The sequence below is a fragment of the Haliotis rubra genome, unplaced genomic scaffold (genome assembly GCF_003918875.1).
Source record: "Haliotis rubra isolate DU_JTF1 unplaced genomic scaffold, ASM391887v1 Scf133, whole genome shotgun sequence".
Lineage (NCBI taxonomy): Eukaryota > Metazoa > Mollusca > Gastropoda > Lepetellida > Haliotidae > Haliotis > Haliotis rubra.
Genome location: NW_025765259.1, coordinates 1421720 through 1441415, shown reverse-complemented (window position 1 = coordinate 1441415; position 19696 = coordinate 1421720). Strand labels below are relative to the sequence as shown.

General features: G+C 40.2%; 2 protein-coding genes across 2 annotated transcripts in view; one reads left to right on the top strand and one right to left on the bottom strand.

Annotated features, from left to right (window-relative positions):
- Positions 1–19696, top strand: part of LOC124267709 (catenin delta-2-like) — a 104508-nt gene that overhangs the window by 19837 nt on the left and 64975 nt on the right.
- On the bottom strand, positions 606–7284 carry LOC124267710 (leucine-rich repeat extensin-like protein 3). Its single transcript, XM_046702693.1, has 3 exons — positions 7204–7284; positions 4048–4139; positions 606–987 (listed from the first exon to the last, which is right to left on the bottom strand). The coding sequence occupies exons 1-3, from the start codon at positions 7282–7284 to the stop codon at positions 606–608; spliced, it is 555 nt and encodes a 184-aa protein (XP_046558649.1).

Genomic DNA, 19696 nt, shown 5'->3' with positions numbered 1-19696 from the left:
AGTGATTTACGTATTACTAATGACGTCTTCACAACCGGGTATGCTAGATGGTACCGATTGACCAATACGTTACTTGGTGCAGGTGAATCATCCAACTGTGGAAGCTGCAGTCAGTGGACTGTGACCAGTGTAGTGGCAGTAGTTGTAAGATCACTGATGTGTTACTTGTTATGCTAATTGTACTTAGTCTGTGATGTGTGACTGCTGTAGAGGCAGGAAGTGTGTTGCCATTAGATAGAGACTGGTGTCCCCCGCCGTGATATTGCTGGAATATTGCTAAAAGCGGCATAAAACCATACTCACTCACTCACTTAGATAGAGACTGAAGGACAGACAGGGTGACTGGACACATCAGTGGTGCTGATCAGTGGATGATGACAATCACCATCTTGGTGATGATTCTGTCACTGAGTGTTCTGTCACTGAGTGTTCTGAAGGTGCTTGTAACAGGTGCTTGAAGCAGTCAACTGTCACAAAGGATGGTAATGGGTCTGGGTAGCTGATTTTGGTAGTTTATGCTTGGTCTTATTGTGGGTCTGGCTAATTTATTGTGGGACTGGTTAATTTATTGTGGGTCTGGGTAGCTCTTGGTCAGTGTGGATAGTTTATGGTGGGTGTGAGTAGCTGATGGTGGGTCTGGGTAGCTGATGGTGGGTCTGGGTAGCTGATGATGGGTCTGGGTAGCTGATGGTGGGTCGGGGTAGCTGATGATGGGTCTGGGTAGCTGATGGTGGGTCTGGGTAGCTGATGGTGGGTCTGGGTAGCTGATGGTGGGTGTGGGTAGCTGATGGTGGGTGTGGGTAGCTGACGGTGGGTGTGGGTAGCTGACGTTGGGTCTGGGTAGCTGATGGTGGGTCTGGGTAGCTGATGGTGGGTCTGGGTAGCTGATGGTAGGTGTGAGTAGCTGATGATGGGTCTGGGTAGCTGATGACGGGTCTGGGTAGCTGATGGTAGGTCTGGGTAGCTGATGGTGTATCTTGGGTACATCTGAGAGAGGAAAGAGTTAGATGGTGTATCTTGAATACATCTGAGAGAGGAAAGAGTTAGATGGTGTATCTTGGGTACATCTGAGAGAGGAAAGAGTTAGATGGTGGATCTTGGGTACATCTGAGAGAGGAAAGAGTTAGATTCTGCTGGAGCACGATGAGTAAGGTGGATGTGGTTTCTGAAGTGACAGTCACAGGAATAGTCTGTTGTACAGACCTTGAGACAATGTCTATTATCAAGTAACTATAACTAATTCCTAACCTAGTGTGCACTGGTTTGGAATGTTAAGATTTCTGTATTGCTGGGAAATGCTGAAATTCTCATGATATCCTTCTATATATTAAAGGACAATTTAACAATTTCAGACACTAGATGTGAGTCTGCAGTGATGTGACAAATAACACATATTTCATTTCAAATCAAATTGTACTCAGATGTCAGCAAGGACCGTGCAGATAGATTTACCATTCTGTGGATATTTTGGAGAAATGATCTCAATTTAGCTAAGTGGTAGTTGAGTTCCTCAGATAAAGTGTGGATGTACTTTTCTCAGTTTGGGGGGCTTGTTCCATCATCAGTTCAAATCAATACCAGACTGCTTGATTATCTTTCTTTACGTTTGAAGTCTCTGCAACATCGGGTAAATCATCTTGCCTGCAGTTTCTCTGAATTAAGCATAACTACTGGAGTAGTGTTGAGTTTACAGGGAAACCGTATTACCAGTAAACATGTCAAGGTTGCCTTCTTTAAACACGTCATGCATGACCACGATTTCATGAGGGTTTCACCAGAGTGATGAGCATCTTAGACCTGCCTCACTTCAAGTTGAAACTGACATTACATGATGCCACTAAACACTTGTGACTGTGGGGATCAACCTGACTCATCCGGCGTCTCACTGAAGTAGGTTTGATAGCATCTTGCTGTCCAAGCTGAGAGACATGTAGGTATTTGACACACATTCATATTTAAGACAAATACAGGAGACACTTATATATAATTGAAACTATTCTGTGATGTCAAAGTAAATGTCAGTTTCTGTAGGAAATCTTTGAAGTTTGAAGTTCCAGGATGTGGGTTACGAAGTATATATCCTGAGGTAGATCATGTGACAACATTCATCACTGTCAGAAGGGGGATTACGGTAGTATTGGCAGAGTGTTTAAGGTTGAGGACTGCGAAGAAGGAGACGTTGGCATTTATCCAAAGGTAAAAGCCGATTAAGTATTTCCAGAATACAGTCAGTATGTTCTTGTGGAAACACAATAGCAGGATGTATATTTAATGAATTTTTTGCGGACTGAATTACCATTTTAGCTGCAGATAATAGAGCTTATTGGGTTATCTATATTAGCATGATGAGTTTTGTGAGGTCTTGGCTGCAGACTTGCGCAGAGCCATGGACACATCAGAACTCACTCTCTCATTCTAAATATTTTCTGGGATGCATTGAGCACAAGAAAAATGTAAAAAAGAAAATGTAACTTGCTTTTGTTTGTAATCATATTTAAATTGCAGACTTGTGTATCGAATATATCCCTTCACAAACATTGCTTACACTTTTACAGTGGTAGATGTTTAAATCCATAGTTTTACAGTGTATGGAAATAGAGAGCAGAATGTCCAACAAACAGGTCACCTTAAAACGAATGTTGCTTATTATACATATCTAGTATTATGGGGGGTGTTGTCATGCCTTAGTCCAGACAGTGATAGTAGAGTCAGTTGATTGCAAGGTCACTGCTGTCTGCTTGTCGATTTATCAAACTCTGATGTTTACAGTGACAGCTCATCAAATGACGTGCAGTAGACATATACTATAGATTAGTAGTGGATTCACTATGGTTGACGTCCAGGACAGAGTGAACATACACAAGATGGAGTCTGACTGAGAGAATATATCTTAAGGGTGTAAGGATCCCCACAGGGAGGGGAGTGACAGGTCTGAAATCCCTAAGGGTCTTTAAGAAATATAATTCTAATGTGTGGTTATATTTGAACTATTTATGCTGTTGAATGGGGAATTGAATTCAAGTTTTGTAATTCTGTACAATGCGACACTATATGCTCAGTCCTATACAACATTTGTGTTATTATTTGTGCTATTTAATATTGATGATCTATATGATCTAAGGATTAGTTCAGGCCTTATAAACAGGAGACAAAACCTTCACTAGTGCTAGCTGTATTAAACATGGAGTTGGCTCCAAGCCCTGCAACTTATCTGATAAATGTCACCTGAGAATAAACCATTCATGACCCATCATAGTGTTCTAACAACCATTTTCAACACTGTCAACTACATATTTTAAACAATTAGAAAATGAGAAAAGGATTGTGACAAGCAATGAGGATTTGTTTTCACAAACACATGTACCATGTGTCATTATAAATGTCAGATTACCTTTCAAGTTTAATTTATCAACTCTGCTGTAAATTGTCAGTGGCTGTTGCAGTTTCAGAAATTGCATTTCTATAAAAAGTGTATATTTTAAAGCAGAACAGTCTATTCAAGTTTACAAATCATTTGAATGAGAGACAATCCAGGATGTATATTTACCACAGTAGCTTGGTGTGTAGACATGTAGTTGTGTTGTGGGTACACTGCCATGTTAGGTCATTACTTGGCCTCCAAACATTTGTGGAAGAATTGTAGAGATAGACCTCAATCTGTACTTAGTAGAAAGCATAAAGTTCTTTATAGGTCAGTGTGAATGTTGGATAATGTTTGCAGGTAAATCTTTTGTGAAATATGTGGTTCAAACTGTATTGTTATGTGATGTAGCCAGGATATTGCTGACTGGCTTAAAGTAACATTCACTCACTTTCCTAGCTGAAACATCTCACGTTCTACTTCCAGACCGGGGTCATGTCGGGCATGGGTTTGTGGTGAGTGGGTGTGGTGTTCGCTTAAAAGTGCCATGGTTGTCTCCAGTTTTGTGGGTTTGACGGGGTTAAAGCTTTCACATGAAATCCACATTGGACAATGTGTGAGGCACATGTTTGTGTCCCCATGGTAATATTGGTGGAGTATTCTTATAGCAGTGTATGTATACTTACCCACTCTTCTGTTTTCTACTGGTTCTGATAAAATTCTCTCCCGTCTTACACTTCAAGGACAGAATTGGCAAAATTTGGGCATCAGTCTGGTGCTGAATAAATGATGAGGACTTCTTCAGCACATGTCATTCTTAAACACTGGAGACATATTCAGTATGGCAGTTTGAGATATTTGTAGAAAGTGAAGTGTTAGGCAGCAGTGGGAGTGTACGAATGTCATTGCTGGGATTAGGCGGGATGTAGCAGCTAGCTCATCAAGGTGGAAATCTTGGGAGAATTGTAATTTGTCCTGTTCTTTCAAACAGAGCTATGTTTGGCATTTGAACATTGTTGAAAGGGTGATGGAATTTCTTGAAAGATTCATTTAAGTAAATTGATTGTGTTGGGCCATCTGAGCCCTCGTGGGTTCTGGCGTATCACGGCTATGTATAGAAGCGTGGCCTAAGATTGGTCTCAAGTCAGTACGGGACTAAACAACATACATCACATGCCTCGTGGAAGGGTCAGGTAAAAGCAACAGGTCAAAATGTTATTGAAACATTGTCCAGTTGGGATTCCAATGAACAGGAGGTTTGTCATGAGCACCCTCAAGTGGTGGTCAGGGCGTTGGGGTAGCCTAGTGGTTAAAGCGTTGGCTTGTCACGCCGAAGACCTGGGTTCGATTCCCCACATGGGCACAATGTGTTAAGCCCATTTCTGGTGTCCCCCGCCGTGATATTGCTGGAATATTGCTAAAAGCGTCGCGTAAAACTAAACTCAGTCAGTCAGTCAAGTGGTGGTCAGGCTGTATGACAGATTGCATGTCATCATGCCCAAATTACTTTATTCTTGCTCATGCTTTTGTAGCCGCCATACAATTTCTGAGTACCATTCTTGGATTCGAACCATGGACCTTCTGATCTGAAGTCGGATGCCTTGTCCACATGACCAAAGAGGTTAACCCAGTCAGCAAGCTGACAAAGTAAGGATGTCACCTGTGGGATGACTCCATGCCCTGCTACACTTTCAACCATTGGTTTGTCTTCAGCATACTCAACTATTTACAAGCTGGAATATTGATAGCTGCCATGAACACCCAAACCCTAACATTTAGCGTACACTCTCACTAATACAGGAAATATAACATTCCATATCGCAGACAGCTGACAGACAGCTTTGCTTCACTCCATGTGACTTGCTACTGTACAGGATGTTGACATATCTGCTTTGCATTGTGGTCCCAGGGGAGACATGTATTTTTACATGCTATTGATTAAATTATGATTTGATAACCAAATGAAGTAGAAAAGCTCTTGTCATTATTTAATTTCCTTGACCTTAGTCATTTTGTGAGACATGCATCTAAGTGAGGCTGTGGATTTGAACTAAACTGAAAACATTTAGTGCCGTGATATGGAAGATGCCCTGACCAAATCTCATGCATCAGTTACACTTTGTGAAATTCTCAATTATCAAAATATCAATTGAAGCTCTGGGATGAGTCAAGGATTTCAGTTGCATTAGCAGGACGATGTAGGTGAAGTTTGGCGATGCTAGAGTGGAATGTGTTTATTGATGTGGTATAAAGGGCTTAGTCTGTCCCACAGCAGTCAGCCATAAGAAACACTGCAATGTTTATGATGCTGATGTATTCAATGGCTGGATCCCCAGGGACTTGAGCAGATCGATACGTTGTGGAACGGCATTTTGCTGCTGACCTCATGCGACCCTCCAATAAACTGTGAGGTTTTCGTTGTGTGTGTTGTGTGAATATTGCTGTGTGGGAACTATCAATTATTTCAGAAAATGTCTCTTGATTAATGTTCTCAAAATGGAGTATTATTGGTTTTCGGAATTTTGTGTGTATTCATCCACATAGTTTGGGCAGTGTGTCAGGAAGCAGGAGTGTGTTCATCATTCTGAAGACAGAGTTTGATTCCAAATAAGGTTTCATGAGTGTTAGAACCTTATTTCTGCAGTCAACTCGGTGACATTGTTTGTACATTCTCTCACTCACTCACTCACTCACTCACTCACTCACTCACACGGTATATTTCTGTGAGTTGTTATTGATTTCCTTGAGGTTCTTCATGTCACCGTTTGCCAGCCCTTTTTCCTGTCCCATTTCAGTTAAAGAACTTAACCTGAAATGTTTACTTGCCAGAATGTTTACTATCCTGGAATATTTACTACACAGGACTGTATGCAAGCAAAGAATGTTTACTAGCCTGGAACATTCATCAGTGATAACATATATGGACACTCCTACTTAAAATTCTACCGCCATTTCTACCAACATGAGATGAACTCTGACGGACACTGTTTCCTTATCCAAGTAGTGGCTACCATTCAACCAACTGGTGCTATGTTTAATATATCATACAGTCGTTAGGATGATAGCCATGAGGTCCCTCTCATAACTTTCATAGTTACTCTTCAAGTTCATGAATCCTTAGATTGAGATATTATTTGAGATGTTATTTGGGATGTTATTTGGGATATGTACCTGAAGGCACTGGAGGGTATCACTAGCGGGGCGATATGACACGTATCATCACCCACTGTACCGAGTCACCTGTCACATGTTGTTCCAGGGATACAGACTGGGGCCACATGTAGATCCTAGTGACCCACTCCAAGATGCAGTATGTGTATATCATAGAAACTCAGATGAGTTCAACAGTCAACACATCCCTGCCCTGAAACACCCCTCTGGAAACCAGCAGAACGTTATTGTCCTAGCTCCACACTGTATTCCCATCTTGCTGGGGTATATCATAAACTTATTGTCCTAGCTCCACACTGTATTCCCATCTTGCTGGGGTATATCATGAACTTATTGTCCTAGCTCCACACTGTATTCCCATCTTGCTGGGGTATATCATAAACTTATTGTCCTAGCTCCACACTGTATTCCCATCTTGCTGGGGTATATCATAAACTTATTACCTCTAAAAATACTCAGAGTCAGGTTTTTCTGTTTCTTCGTTTTATGGCACTGGAGCATAGCTCTGATCTCTGTGGCGAGATAGATGTACATTGAGTCAGTGCAATGTGATAGCGATGTTCCCTCAGATGATGCTCCCCACAGATGCTGGTTCCTCGTCTCCTGGTTTATATCTCTGCCACCATATGCTGGGTATGATTACCATGGTGGCCTCTTCAAGGATAACATACATTGTTGTGATCCGCCTCTCCCAGCAGGAAGTCATGTTTGGTGGTTGTCGAAGCATCTTCTCGGTAATGTACCTTCAACATGTCTTCTCAGTCAGGATGAAACTGTGCATGCAGCAATGAAGGCACTGGCGGTTTTAGCTGCGGCCGTGGTTGTTTACTTAGTTAGATTACGTAGTTGGGGATTACATCAGGGTGGGAAGGATTACATCAGGGTGGGGAACATCGTCAACCACTTACATTGATATACTGGGTAGCTGCCCTTGACAAGAAAACATGTTACAAACGGCATTCTGGTAGATTCCTAAAGTGTAAACTTTGATCATGGATGATGTATTTTAGACTACAAGTAATCTAGAGAAAAAGTAGAGATATGTTTGGCTTTTGGCTTAATAATCTGTGAAGGGTACTGAATCTGTGTGGTGGTTAGCATCCGATTGCCGAGACTCACTCCGTAGTCATCTCCTTAGTAAATGTTTGTTAATGCATCATTTTAGTTTCTAAGGCACAAGATAGATTGATTATTAAATATACTAACTATGCTATATATTTTTTCTGTAATGTAATTTTAAAACTGAAATTGAACAATGTTTTGTCTTATGTTAGTCCAGGTACCCTGTTTGATTGCTATAAACATGACAAGTAGAATTTGTTGAGGTGTCACTGTTCGTGGGTAGGAAGTCCCTGTACTATAGGGTATTGAGTAATTGATAAAAGTGATTTAGCTGTGATTGAATTTATGATCACTACTGAATGCTGTTTCCCTCGCAACTGATTTTATGATGTTATCATTGCTAGGTTTGATATACGACATGTCTAAACTGTTTCTACAGTGAATATTACATAAATTGTGGCTCATGTAGACCATGGTGTTGTGTGTAGGCGGGTGAGGTATGATAAGTACAGTCAATGTACATAGAGCGTGAGGGAGGGATTAGGTTGAGCCCATTTCCTTATTGCAGTTCATTGTCTTCAACTTATGTAGGTATGAATGTTTTGTATATGTACATTCCTTGGCAGTGATGGTCAATCAGCGATGGTCAGTTCAATATCTTCAACTTATATGGGTATGAATGTTTTATATAAGTACATTCCTTGGCAGTGATGGTCAATCAGCGATGGTCAGTTCAATGTCTTCAACTTATATGGGTATGAATGTGTTGTATATGTACATTCCTAGGCAGTGATGGTCAATCAGCGATGGTCAGTTCAATGTCTTCAACTTATATGGGTATGAATGTTTTGTATATGAACATTCCTTGGCAGTGATGGTCAATCAGTGATGGTCAGTTCAATATCTTCAACTTATATGGGTATGAAAGTTTTGTATATGTACATTCCTTGGCAGTGATGGTCAATCAGCAATGGTCAGTTCAATATCTTCAACTTATATGGGTATGAAAGTTTTATGTATGTACATTCCTTGGCAGTGAGGGTCAATCAGCGATGGTCAGTTCAATATCTTCAACTTATATAGGTATGAAAGTTTTGTATATGTACATTCCTTGGCAGTAATGGTCAATCAGCAATGGTCAGTTCAATATCTTCAACTTATATGGGTATGAAAGTTTTGTATATGTACATTCCTTGGCAGTGATGGTCAATCTTCAACTTATATGGGTATGAATGTTTTGTCAGTTCAATATCTTCAACTTATATCAATATGAATGTTTTGTATATGTACATTCCTTTCCTTGGCAGTGATGGTCAATCAGCAGATGGTCAGTTCAATATCTTCAACTTATATGGGTATGAATGTTTTGTATATGTACATTCCTTGGCAGTGATGGTCAATCAGCGATGGTCAGTTCAATATCTTCAACTTATATGGGTATGAATGTTTTGTATATGTACATTCCTAGGCAGTGATGGTCAGTTCAATGTTTTGTATATTTACATTCCTTGGCAGTGATGGTCAATCAGCGATGGTCAGTTCAATATCTTCAACTTATATGGGTATGAATGTTTTGTATATGTACATTCCTAGGCAGTGATGGTCAGTTCAATGTTTTGTATATTTACATTCCTTGGCAGTGATGGTCAATCAGCAATGGTCAGTTCAATGTCTTCAACTTATGTAGGTGTGAATGTTTTGCATATGTACATTCCTTGGCAGTGATGGTCAATCAGCAATGGTCAGTTCAATATCTTCAACTTATATGAGTATAAAAGTTTTGTGTATGTACATTCCTTGGCAGTGATGGTCAATCAGCGATGGTCAGTTCAATATCTTCAACTTATATAGGTATGAAAGTTTTGTATATGTACATTCCTAGGCAGTGATGGTCAGTTCATATGTTTCCTGTGGTCAATCAGCATTGGTCAGTTCAATGTCTTCAACGGTAGGTGAAAGTGTTGTATATGTACATTCCTTTGACAGTGATGGTCAATCAGCAATGGTCAGTTCAATATCTTCAACTTATATGTAGGTGTGAATGTTTTGTATATGTACATTCCTTGGCAGTGATGGTCAATCAGTGATGGTCAGTTCAATATCTTCAAATTATATGGGTATGAAAGTTTTGTATATTTACATTCCTTGGCAGTGATGGTCAATCAGTGATGGTCAGTTCAATATCTTCAACTTATATAGGTATGAAAGTGTTGTATATGACATTCCTTGGCAGTTATGGTCAATCAGTGATGGTCAGTTCAATATCTTCAACTTATATGGGTATGAAGGTTTTGTATATTTACATTCCTTGGCAGTGATGGTCAATCAGTGATGGTCAGTTCAATATCTTCAACTTATATGGGTATGAAAGTTTTGTATATTTACATTCCTTGGCAGTGATGGTCAATCAGTGATGGTCAGTTCAATGGTCAGTTCAATATCTTCAACTTATATGGGTATGAATGTTTTGTATATGTACATTCCTTGGCAGTGATGGTCAATCAGCAATCCAGTGAAATCGGCAGCTTTTCAAATGAAAATCAAAACCTTTTTAGAAGATTTGATATCATGTACAGATGTGGAACTGCTTTTTTATCCCCTGCAACACGTTTTGCAGGGGGGTATTAAAATGGACTCCGTCCGTCCGTGCGTGCGTGCGTGGCGTCCGTCCTTCCGTCCTTGCACTTTTGTCTTTTCCGGAGCAGAACTCTAAAACTGTTCAATATTTCTTAACCAAACTTGGCACATAGAAAGATCTGGTGGAGTACTGGTGCCTTTTGGTAGTTTTGGAATTCTGAATAAAACATTTTTGGCGTTTCCATGGCAACAAGTTCCACTTAGAATGAAATTAGTGGTAGTGCTCTTTTCCGGAGCTGAACTCTAAAACCGTTCACTATTTCTTCACCAAACTTGGCACATAGATAGATCTGGTGGTGTACTGGTGCCTTTTGGTAGTTTTGGAATTCTGAATAAAATATTTTTGGCTTTTCCGTGGCAACAAGTTCGACTTAGAATGAAATTAGTGGTAGTGCTCTTTTCTGGAGCTGAACTCTAAAACCGTTCACTATTTCTTCACCAAACTTGGCACATAGATAGATCTGGTGGTGTACTGGTGCCTTTTGGTAGTTTTGGAATTCTGAATAAAATATTTTTGGCTTTTCCATGGCAACAAGTTTGACTTAGCCTGAATTGGTGGTAGTGCTCTTTTCCGGAGCAGAACTTTAAAAACCTTTCAATACTCTTCTTCCACTTTTCTATATACACACCTAAACATTTGACATAATCATAACTCGTAGACATAATCATGAAGAGTATTTTGCCATTGCGGGGGATATTGATGACTTTGTCTTCTTGTCATAAAATGAAACAATATCTGAAAGAAAACACAAATAATTTCTTGTGTTTGATTCAGAATGTATTTAGATTTTCAGGACCAAATCACAGCAATAAAAACTTGTTTTGTATGATTTCCAATGATTTAAATACTCTGTGATTTACAACAATTCAACAACCATCTGAAAAAGGGTTTTTGTTTGTTAAATAAGCATAATGTTAACCATTGTGAAGTGAAATGTTTGGTAACAGAGATAAGTGCTTCCTCTATTCCTCCTCTGGTCAGGATGAGAGTTCTCCAGCTACTTATCTGGAGTAACAACTTTCAAATCGTGACATTTATCATTGGTAAAAGAAGTATTTGCCAATTTTTATGTCTCTTTCACTTAAATGTATTTTTGTTTACATAAAGTGGAAGGGTTTCCAATGTGATCGATTTCAGAGACTGGGAAGTATAAGAGTCCTCATTCAATTTATCTAAGTAAAATGTTTTAGCTGTGAAAACAAAACTTCCTTTGTAATGGCAGAGTACATATTCTGTCAGTATTTTGAAGCATGTAAAAGAACACCTTCAGTACGACTGTTCACAAACTGTTGATGAGGCTCAGGGAAATGGTAGTGCAACTTCTTTCCTGGGATGGCTTTCAAGGGAGATAATCAACTTAAAAAGAAAAGAAAGGAAGAAAGCGCCCAGCTAAGATGATTTAACAGTTGCAGGGAGGAGTGACTGGTTTTCTCTGATTCTATTCAGACCTCATTTACTGGGTGTAGTGGAGGTGAGAGGAATACTGATGTGTGGTAGTAGGTCCCAGGTGTGGTGGCGGGAATGTACGACAATGTTTGTAGTGTACACGTGGGCTGAAATGCTTATTTAGTATTTACTGTTCAGGATTTGGAGGTTGGAGTGATTCATTCATCTCATTGTAAGGAGTTGTGTTAGTTGTCGTAGGCTGTCTTCAAGTGAAGCTGCCATTGCTTGCTATGTTGTTTGCTTGTTTTGGCCTTCAAAGGCACAGGTCTCTATCTACTTAGATGCTGCAATAAGGGCAGCCCTGGGTGGTTCTGTCACCAGAATCTGATAATTGTGGGTTAGAATAACACTGATTATGTAACTCTTGTCACTTTAAGGCAAACTTCCTTCCTTCTTTGAGTGGCATATTAGAAGTTGGGAAGTACAATGTAGATGGTCGACAACGGTACAAGAATCTGTATCGAGATGTCACACTCACGAATAAAAGAAGTTGTTATCCATAAAGTTTGTTCTATATTAAACTTACTTCCTTACTAACACATGAGTTGACTGGCTTGTCTGCTTGAACAGCAAGATGTCCTATGATCTTATGCCACTTGCTCCCAATCACTCAACTGAAATTATTTACATTTTGAGATACAAACCTTGACAGCCAAATAAGTCTTCATACCTCTAAGAGGCAGACAAATATATTGTACCAACAAAAACCTGTTTAGCTTCATAGCTCACAATAGTAAATGTTTCAGTCAGATTTGTAAGAGATATTATGGGTTGAATGTTTTTATACGCCACACCTGGAGTACAAGTATGTGTATTCAGTGATTCATGTTGTCTCCATGAGCTAAACTATGTCTGTAGATGGTATTCCAAACTCCAGTTTCAACTTGATGGATCCTTCTCAAGTCCGTGGTGCATTTCTGCTTTTGTATGCATGGGTCATAATTCCTAAAAAGGAATTTACCGACTGACGCAAGTATGTGTCGAGACACCTGACACAAAAAAGATTTCCTTATGGAGGCAGATGAGAACCCGAACCAAATTTTAGACTCATAAAAATATGAATATTATTCCAAAAAGAGAAATATGTATGAATTTGCATAAATTTAAATTAATTGTTTTATATATACCACTTGCAAAATTAAAAAAAAAATTGATTTCATGATCTGAATGAAAGTTGTTTGTCACTGAAAATGATTGAATTTGTTTTGTGTTTTGACTGAATGCTTTCTCGTCTCACGTGTAACCCGACCTGAAACAATTGTGGCTGATCTATTGTGCTCGATGTTGCCTGGAGTACTGACACTGTGTGTGGAGGCCGGCCGGCCTTGCTGCACCATCCAGGTCCGCACTTGTCCACTAGGACACAAGAACTAGCACACCTGGGACCATGACTTTCCATCTCTCACAACACATGTTAGAAAACATGCTTACTTCTCAGGATTCTGTTTCACAATTTGTTGGCAATGACTTATCTTTTGACTGGGTTAGGAATGTTTACCATGCCCTTTTGGTTTTTGTCATTGAAGACTTGATTGAGTTGTGAACATCCTGGAGCATATCAAGCATGAATGTTCAATGAAACGTTTGTCAACTCAGGGAAACATGCATGCCTTATTGAGATTCATTTTTGCCGTTATGAAGATAATCCAATTCATGAAAACAGGGTTGACCAATTTTTTTGATGATAGAACTTTTTCTGCTGAATTTATTTGTCTCTGTGTGTGTTTGTTCATGCTTCCATTTGTGTGTCTGTCCGTGCGTTCATTTGCTCGGTGGCCGGCTTGCTTACTCATTCATGTTAAAGATTACATCACATTTTGCATGAAATTGTGAATAAAAAGTATCACTGATGGTACCTGTGGTACGTAGGAGACTGAAAACCCATGCTCTTCCTCTAGAACAATTTTGTTCATAGGTCTTCTGGGATGACGTAAAGTTTTTATGATCATTGCTGTTGGGACTGGGTCCTTGTCTTCATCAGTATCTTCATCCGGGGGATGTCTTGCAGGCGGGAAGACTCCACTCGGGAGTCATCTCACAAAATATATTTATGTCTTTATGGGGAGATGCCAGACAAGCATTTTAACCAAATGCTCAAAAAAACATTGACTGCATTTTTATGAGAAATCAAACTACATGTCATGCTCAAGAATGTGGTATTTTGTCCCAGTTCTTTAGTGCTGTCATTTTCAAATTTGATTCCAATTTGGTTGTAGATACTGCTTTTATGACTTACAAATGATCAGTTAAAATTGATTTGTGATTTGAATGTTAAAAGTCAGGTGGAAAATTTCCTGAGTTCTTGCAGTCATTTATTTGAAATGTCAGAGGAGAAATAATTGGGGTCTATCAGTGTCAGTTGTGTAAAGCCCAAGATGGTGGGTATGTTCTGTACTGGGTGAGCCCAAGATGGTGGGTATATAGAATCTCTATGTTCTGTACTGGGTGAGCCCAAGATGGTGGGTATATAGAATCTCTATGTTCTGTACTGGGTGAGCCCAAGATGGTGGGTATATAGAATCTCTATGTTCTGTACTGGATGAGCCCAAGATGGTGGGTATATAGAATCTCTATGTTCTGTACCCAAGATGGTGGGTCCCATGTTCTGTACTGGGTGAGCCCAAGATGGTGGGTATATAGAATCTCTATGTTCCCCAAGATGGTGGGTATATAGAATCTCTATGTTCTGTACTGGGTGAGCCCAAGATGGTGGGTATATAGAATCTCTATGTTCTGTACTGGGTGAGCCCAAGATGGTAGGTATATAGAATCTCTATGTTCTGTACTGGGTGAGCCCAAGATGGTGGGTATATAGAATCTCTATGTTCTGTACTGGATGAGCCCAAGATGGTGGGTATATAGAATCTCTATGTTCTGTACTGGGTGAGCCCAAGATGGTAGGTATATAGAATCTCTATGTTCTGTACTGGGTGAGCCCAAGATGGTGGGTATATAGAATCTCTATGTTCTGTACTGGGTGAGCCCAAGATGGTGGTTCTGTACTGGGTGAGCCCAAGATGGTGGGTATATAGAATCTCTATGTTCTGTACTGGGTGAGCCCAAGATGGTGGGTATATAGAATCTCTATGTTCTGTACTGGATGAGCCCAAGATGGTGGGTATATAGAATCTCTATGTTCTGTACTGGGTGAGCCCAAGATGGTGGGTATATAGAATCTCTATGTTCTGTACTGGGTGAGCCCAAGATGGTGGGTATATAGAATCTCTATGTTCTGTACTGGGTGAGCCCAAGATGGTGGGTATATAGAATCTCCATGTTCTGTACTGGGTGAGCCCAAGATTGTGGGTATGTTCTGTACTGGGTGAGCCCAAGTTTGTGGGTATGTTCTGTACTGGGTGAGCCCAAGTTTGTGGGTATGTTCTGTACTGGGTGAGCCCAAGTTTGTGGGTATGTTCTGTATTCGGTGAGCCCAAGTTCGTGGGTATGTTCTGTACTGTGAGTGTGAGTGAGTCCATCTTTGGGTTGTTAAACTAATCAGAAAGCAGTAATACCCTTCACTGTGTGTAGTTTGGGGCTTTCAACTTGAACATGAGGTTGAATTATTGAATGGCCATCAGGACACATCTAACTCAGAGAGCAATGCTTATATTCACTCCTGGATTTAATGAAAACCAATACTATTAAAAGTGTATGAGCTGCAAATATGAGTATGTTATCACCCTGCTTCATGAACTGTGAATAAGAATGTACTGATTGAAGAGGTGATTTAACTGCACATACTAATTCATTTCATATGTCAGTAGAATGTTTGAATGTCATTGAACCTTGTTTTACATTTGCCAGTCTAATTGTAAAAATGTACATATTCAGCATATTGCAAGTACTGCCTGCCACTGCTTGTGTGTATGCTAGGGTCTGGGACCCAGCTTCCTTCCCCAGCTCCCTAGGGAGTTGCTGACAGGCTGAAGGACAGTCTGCAATGTGGACATTCCTGGGGAGTCACAGTCAATTGGTTAACTAGGGGAACATGTTGCCCTCAGGCCAAATCTAGAGGCCAGCGGAATATGTCTGCTGTGTCTCTGTTTGATGGCAGACATGTTGCTGGAGAGAGTGTCACACAGTGTCAATGTGGAGATAGAGTTGCAGCGAGATATGGTATGAAATATGGTTATTGTGCTTTGTTTGTTATTTTGCATAAGTATAACCACACATGTTATAGTCTAAGAGTTCCTAAGACAGACAAGGCCACTGTCCCTGTATAGCTCACGTTTGATTTCCTGGTAGAATAGGTCCTCAGTGGCCCGTGCTTGTTGTGAGAGCTGACTAGGTCCTCAGTGACCCGTGCTTGTTGTGAGAGCTGACTAGGTCCTCAGTGACCCGTGCTTGTTGTGAGAGCTGACTAGGTCCTCAGTGAACTGTGATTGTTGTGAGAGCTGACTAGGTCCTCAGTGACCCGTGCTTGTTGTGAGAGCTGACTATGTCCTCAGTGACCCATGCTTGTGAGAGCTTACTAGGTCCTCAGTGACCCATGCTTGTGAGAGCCGAGTAGGTCCTCAGTGACCCATGCTTGTGAGAGCCGAGGTAGGACCCATGCTTGTGAGAGCTCCTCAGTGACCTATGCTTGTTGTGAGAGCTGACTAGGTCCTCAGTGACCCATGCTTGTTGTAAGAGCTGACTAGGTCCTCAGTGACCCATGCTTGTGAGAGCCGAGTAGGTCCTCAGTGACCTATGCTTGTGAGAGCTGACTAGGTCCTCAGTGACCCATGCTTGTTGTGAGAGCTGACTAGGTCCACAGTGACCCATGCTTGTTGTGAGAGCTGACTAGGTCTGCAGTATCTTACACTAGCATGATAGCCCTCCATCGATGTGAGTTTTTCCTCAGGCAATCATCCACTTGCCACCATGATGAAGCTGGAATATTGTACCGTGAAGCCACCATGCAATGATATTGCCAGGGGCCTGAGGTCATTAACCCCACTAAGATTTAATTGCTCTGTCATTCTGATTTGAGCTGGCGATGTGTCTCATTCTCACACAGGTAATGCGTCACTGGGCGTTCTTCATCCATGCACATTCAGATCAATCCTTGGCTCAGCTTCAAGATCTCAGGAGATGAGTATTAGTGCTGACATTGCAATATTGTTGGAAGTTGTGTTCTTTTCTGCCAAACTAAGTAATATTCACGCAATATCACAGTGGTGTGTAGCTCATGGAATCTGAAACAGACAATCCAGTGGCTCAAATAAGGATACTTGGAACGTCCTTGACATTGGGGTATGATAACCTGCTGCCAACCAGGTTGTCAAGGATGGCCATTATGTCCAAAGGTCACAAGTCAAGCAGTTCGATGAAGCCATTATCATTTAGAACACTCATGGCTAGTTATCCAGAACAGAGACTCATCCATCCTGTCAAAAAATAAACAAATATTAAATGTTGTTGTGGGCCAAACAACTGTAGAAATGAATCCATGCAGATAATTGTAAGAAGACCAAAAACTGTTCGTGGCTAAATGACACTGAAATCAAGTGAGGTGTTTCAATGATGCGGTTGTGTTAAGGGTGTGAGATGTCTGGCTGGGTGTGATGGAGATGTACAGCATGACGTCATCGCTGCTTCTTCATCCCTCAGGATGCTACAAATGAACTTTTATCCACATCAGTGCGTTGTGCAGCTTGTCTGGAATAGATGAGGATGTTGAAGAAAGAATAGATGTGTAAGACTCCAGCTCAATCTGGCAGCAATGTTTGGCAAGTGCTTGATTCAGAAGGACTTTTGGGTTTCAAGTTCAGTCGGTCTTAGTTAGGGCTTTGATTCTGAAGGAGCTACAGAGCTACCAATTGTATTTTTCAACAATGGTTCAACAAGGTCAGACTTTCAAACTTGATCTGGAAAATATACTTTCCTCTCTGAAAGAATAGTTCCTAATATGAGAACAAGATAACCCTGTCCTGCCCATGTGTTCTACTGGTATGTCCTGTCCCTGTGTTCTACTGGTATGTCCTGTCCATGTGTTCTACTGGTATGTCCTGCCATTGTGTTCTTCTTGTATGTCCTGTCCATGTGTTCTACTGGTATGTCCTGTCCATGTGTTCTACTGGTATGTCCTGTCCCTGTGTTCTACTGGTATGTCCTGTCAATGGGTTCTACTGGTATGTCCTGTCCATGTGTTCTACTGGTATGTCCTGCCCATGTGTTTGTGAGATATGGCATACTTAATTCAGGTTCATATCTTGTCGTATTTTAGGATCATCAGCCAATATATAATTATTGCTCTTTGGGAAATAACATTCTGAAAAACTGTTTTCCTGAAGAGAAATTATTTTAATTGAAATCCAAACCTGCAATGAAGTACATTGGATAAGACATTGAGGTTTCACTTGTGGTTTGTGTGGATTGTGCTGACAATAGAAGCAGTGTCAGTTTATACAATGGACAAAGGGAAAGGAAATGGAGAGGTTGTGAACAGACAGCGGCTGTGTTTCATCTGTCAAGTTCCAACATGTCACTCAGGGAAGATTCAGTATTGGTGTTAGATCATATTTCATTGAGGACAGAAGGGTCTTCAACACATATGATGCACATCAGTCTTATTGATTAGTTGAGTATATCATGAGATAAATCCTGTATTGCCCAAACATCATGGGATATATCCTGTATTGCCCAAATATCATGAGATATGTTCTGTATTGCCCAAATATCATGGGATATATCCTGTATTGCCCAAACATCATGAGATATATCCTGTATTGCCCAAATATCATGGGATATATCCTGTATTGCCCAAATATCATGAGATAAATCCTGTATTGCCCAAACATCATGAGATATATCCTGTATTGCCCAAACATCATGAGATATATCCTGTATTGCCCAAACATCATGAGATAAATCCTGTATTGCCCAAACATCATGAGATAAATCCTGTATTGCCCAAATATCATGAGATATATCCTGTATTGCCCAAATATCATGCCCAAATATCATGAGATATATCCTGTATTGCCCAAACATCATGAGATATATCCTGTATTGCCCAAACATCATGGGATATATCCTGTATTGCCCAAACATCATGAGATATATCCTGTATTGCAAAAATATCATGAGATAAATCCTGTATTGCCCAAACATCATGGGATATATCCTGTATTGCCCAAACATCATGGGATATGTCCTGTATTGCAAAAATATCATGAGATAAATCCTGTATTGCCCAAACATCATGAGATAAATCCTGTATTGCCCAAACATCATGGGATATGTCCTGTATTGCAAAAAATATCATGAGATATATCCCTGTATTGCCCAAATATCATGAGATAAATCCTGTATTGCCCAAACATCATGGGATATGTCCTGTATTGCAAAAATATCATGAGATAAATCCTGTATTGCCCAAACATCATGAGATATGTCCTGTATTGCCCAAACATCATGGGATATGTCCTGTATTGCAAAAATATCATGAGATAAATCCTGTATTGCCCAAACATCATGAGATAAATCCTGTATTGCCCAAACATCATGGGATATGTCCTGTATTGCAAAAATATCATGGGATAAATCCTGTATTGCCCAAACATCATGGGATATGTCTTGTATTGCCCAAACATCATGAGATATGTCCTGTATTGCAAAAATATCATGAGATATCCTGTATTGCCCAAACTGTATTCCCCAAACATCATGAGATAAATCCTGTATTGCCCAAACATCATGGGATATGTCCTGTATTGCAAAAATATCATGAGATAAATCCTGTATTGCCCAAACATCATGGGATATATCCTGTTTTGCCCAAATATCATGAGATATGTCCTGTATTGCCCAAATATCATGGGATATATCCTGTATTACCCAAATATCATGAGATATGTCCTGTATTGCCCAAATATCATGATGAGATATATCCTGTATTGCCCAAACATCATGGGATATATCCTGTATTGCCCAAATATCATGAGATATATCCTGTATTGCCCAAAAATATATGAGAGATATCCTGTATTGCCCAAACATCATGGGATATCTCCTGTATTGCCCAAATATCATGA

Coding starts and splice junctions, on each gene's coding strand:
- LOC124267710 (XM_046702693.1), bottom strand. CDS start 7,284: ATGTTGAAGGTACATTACCGAGAAGATGCTTCGACAACCACCAAACAT. Junction 4,140..7,203: donor GAGAGGCGGATCACAACAAT/GTATGTTATCCT, acceptor TCATTTATTCAG/CACCAGACTGATGCCCAAAT. Junction 988..4,047: donor AGTAGAAAACAGAAGAGTGG/GTAAGTATACAT, acceptor TTCCTCTCTCAG/ATGTACCCAAGATACACCAT.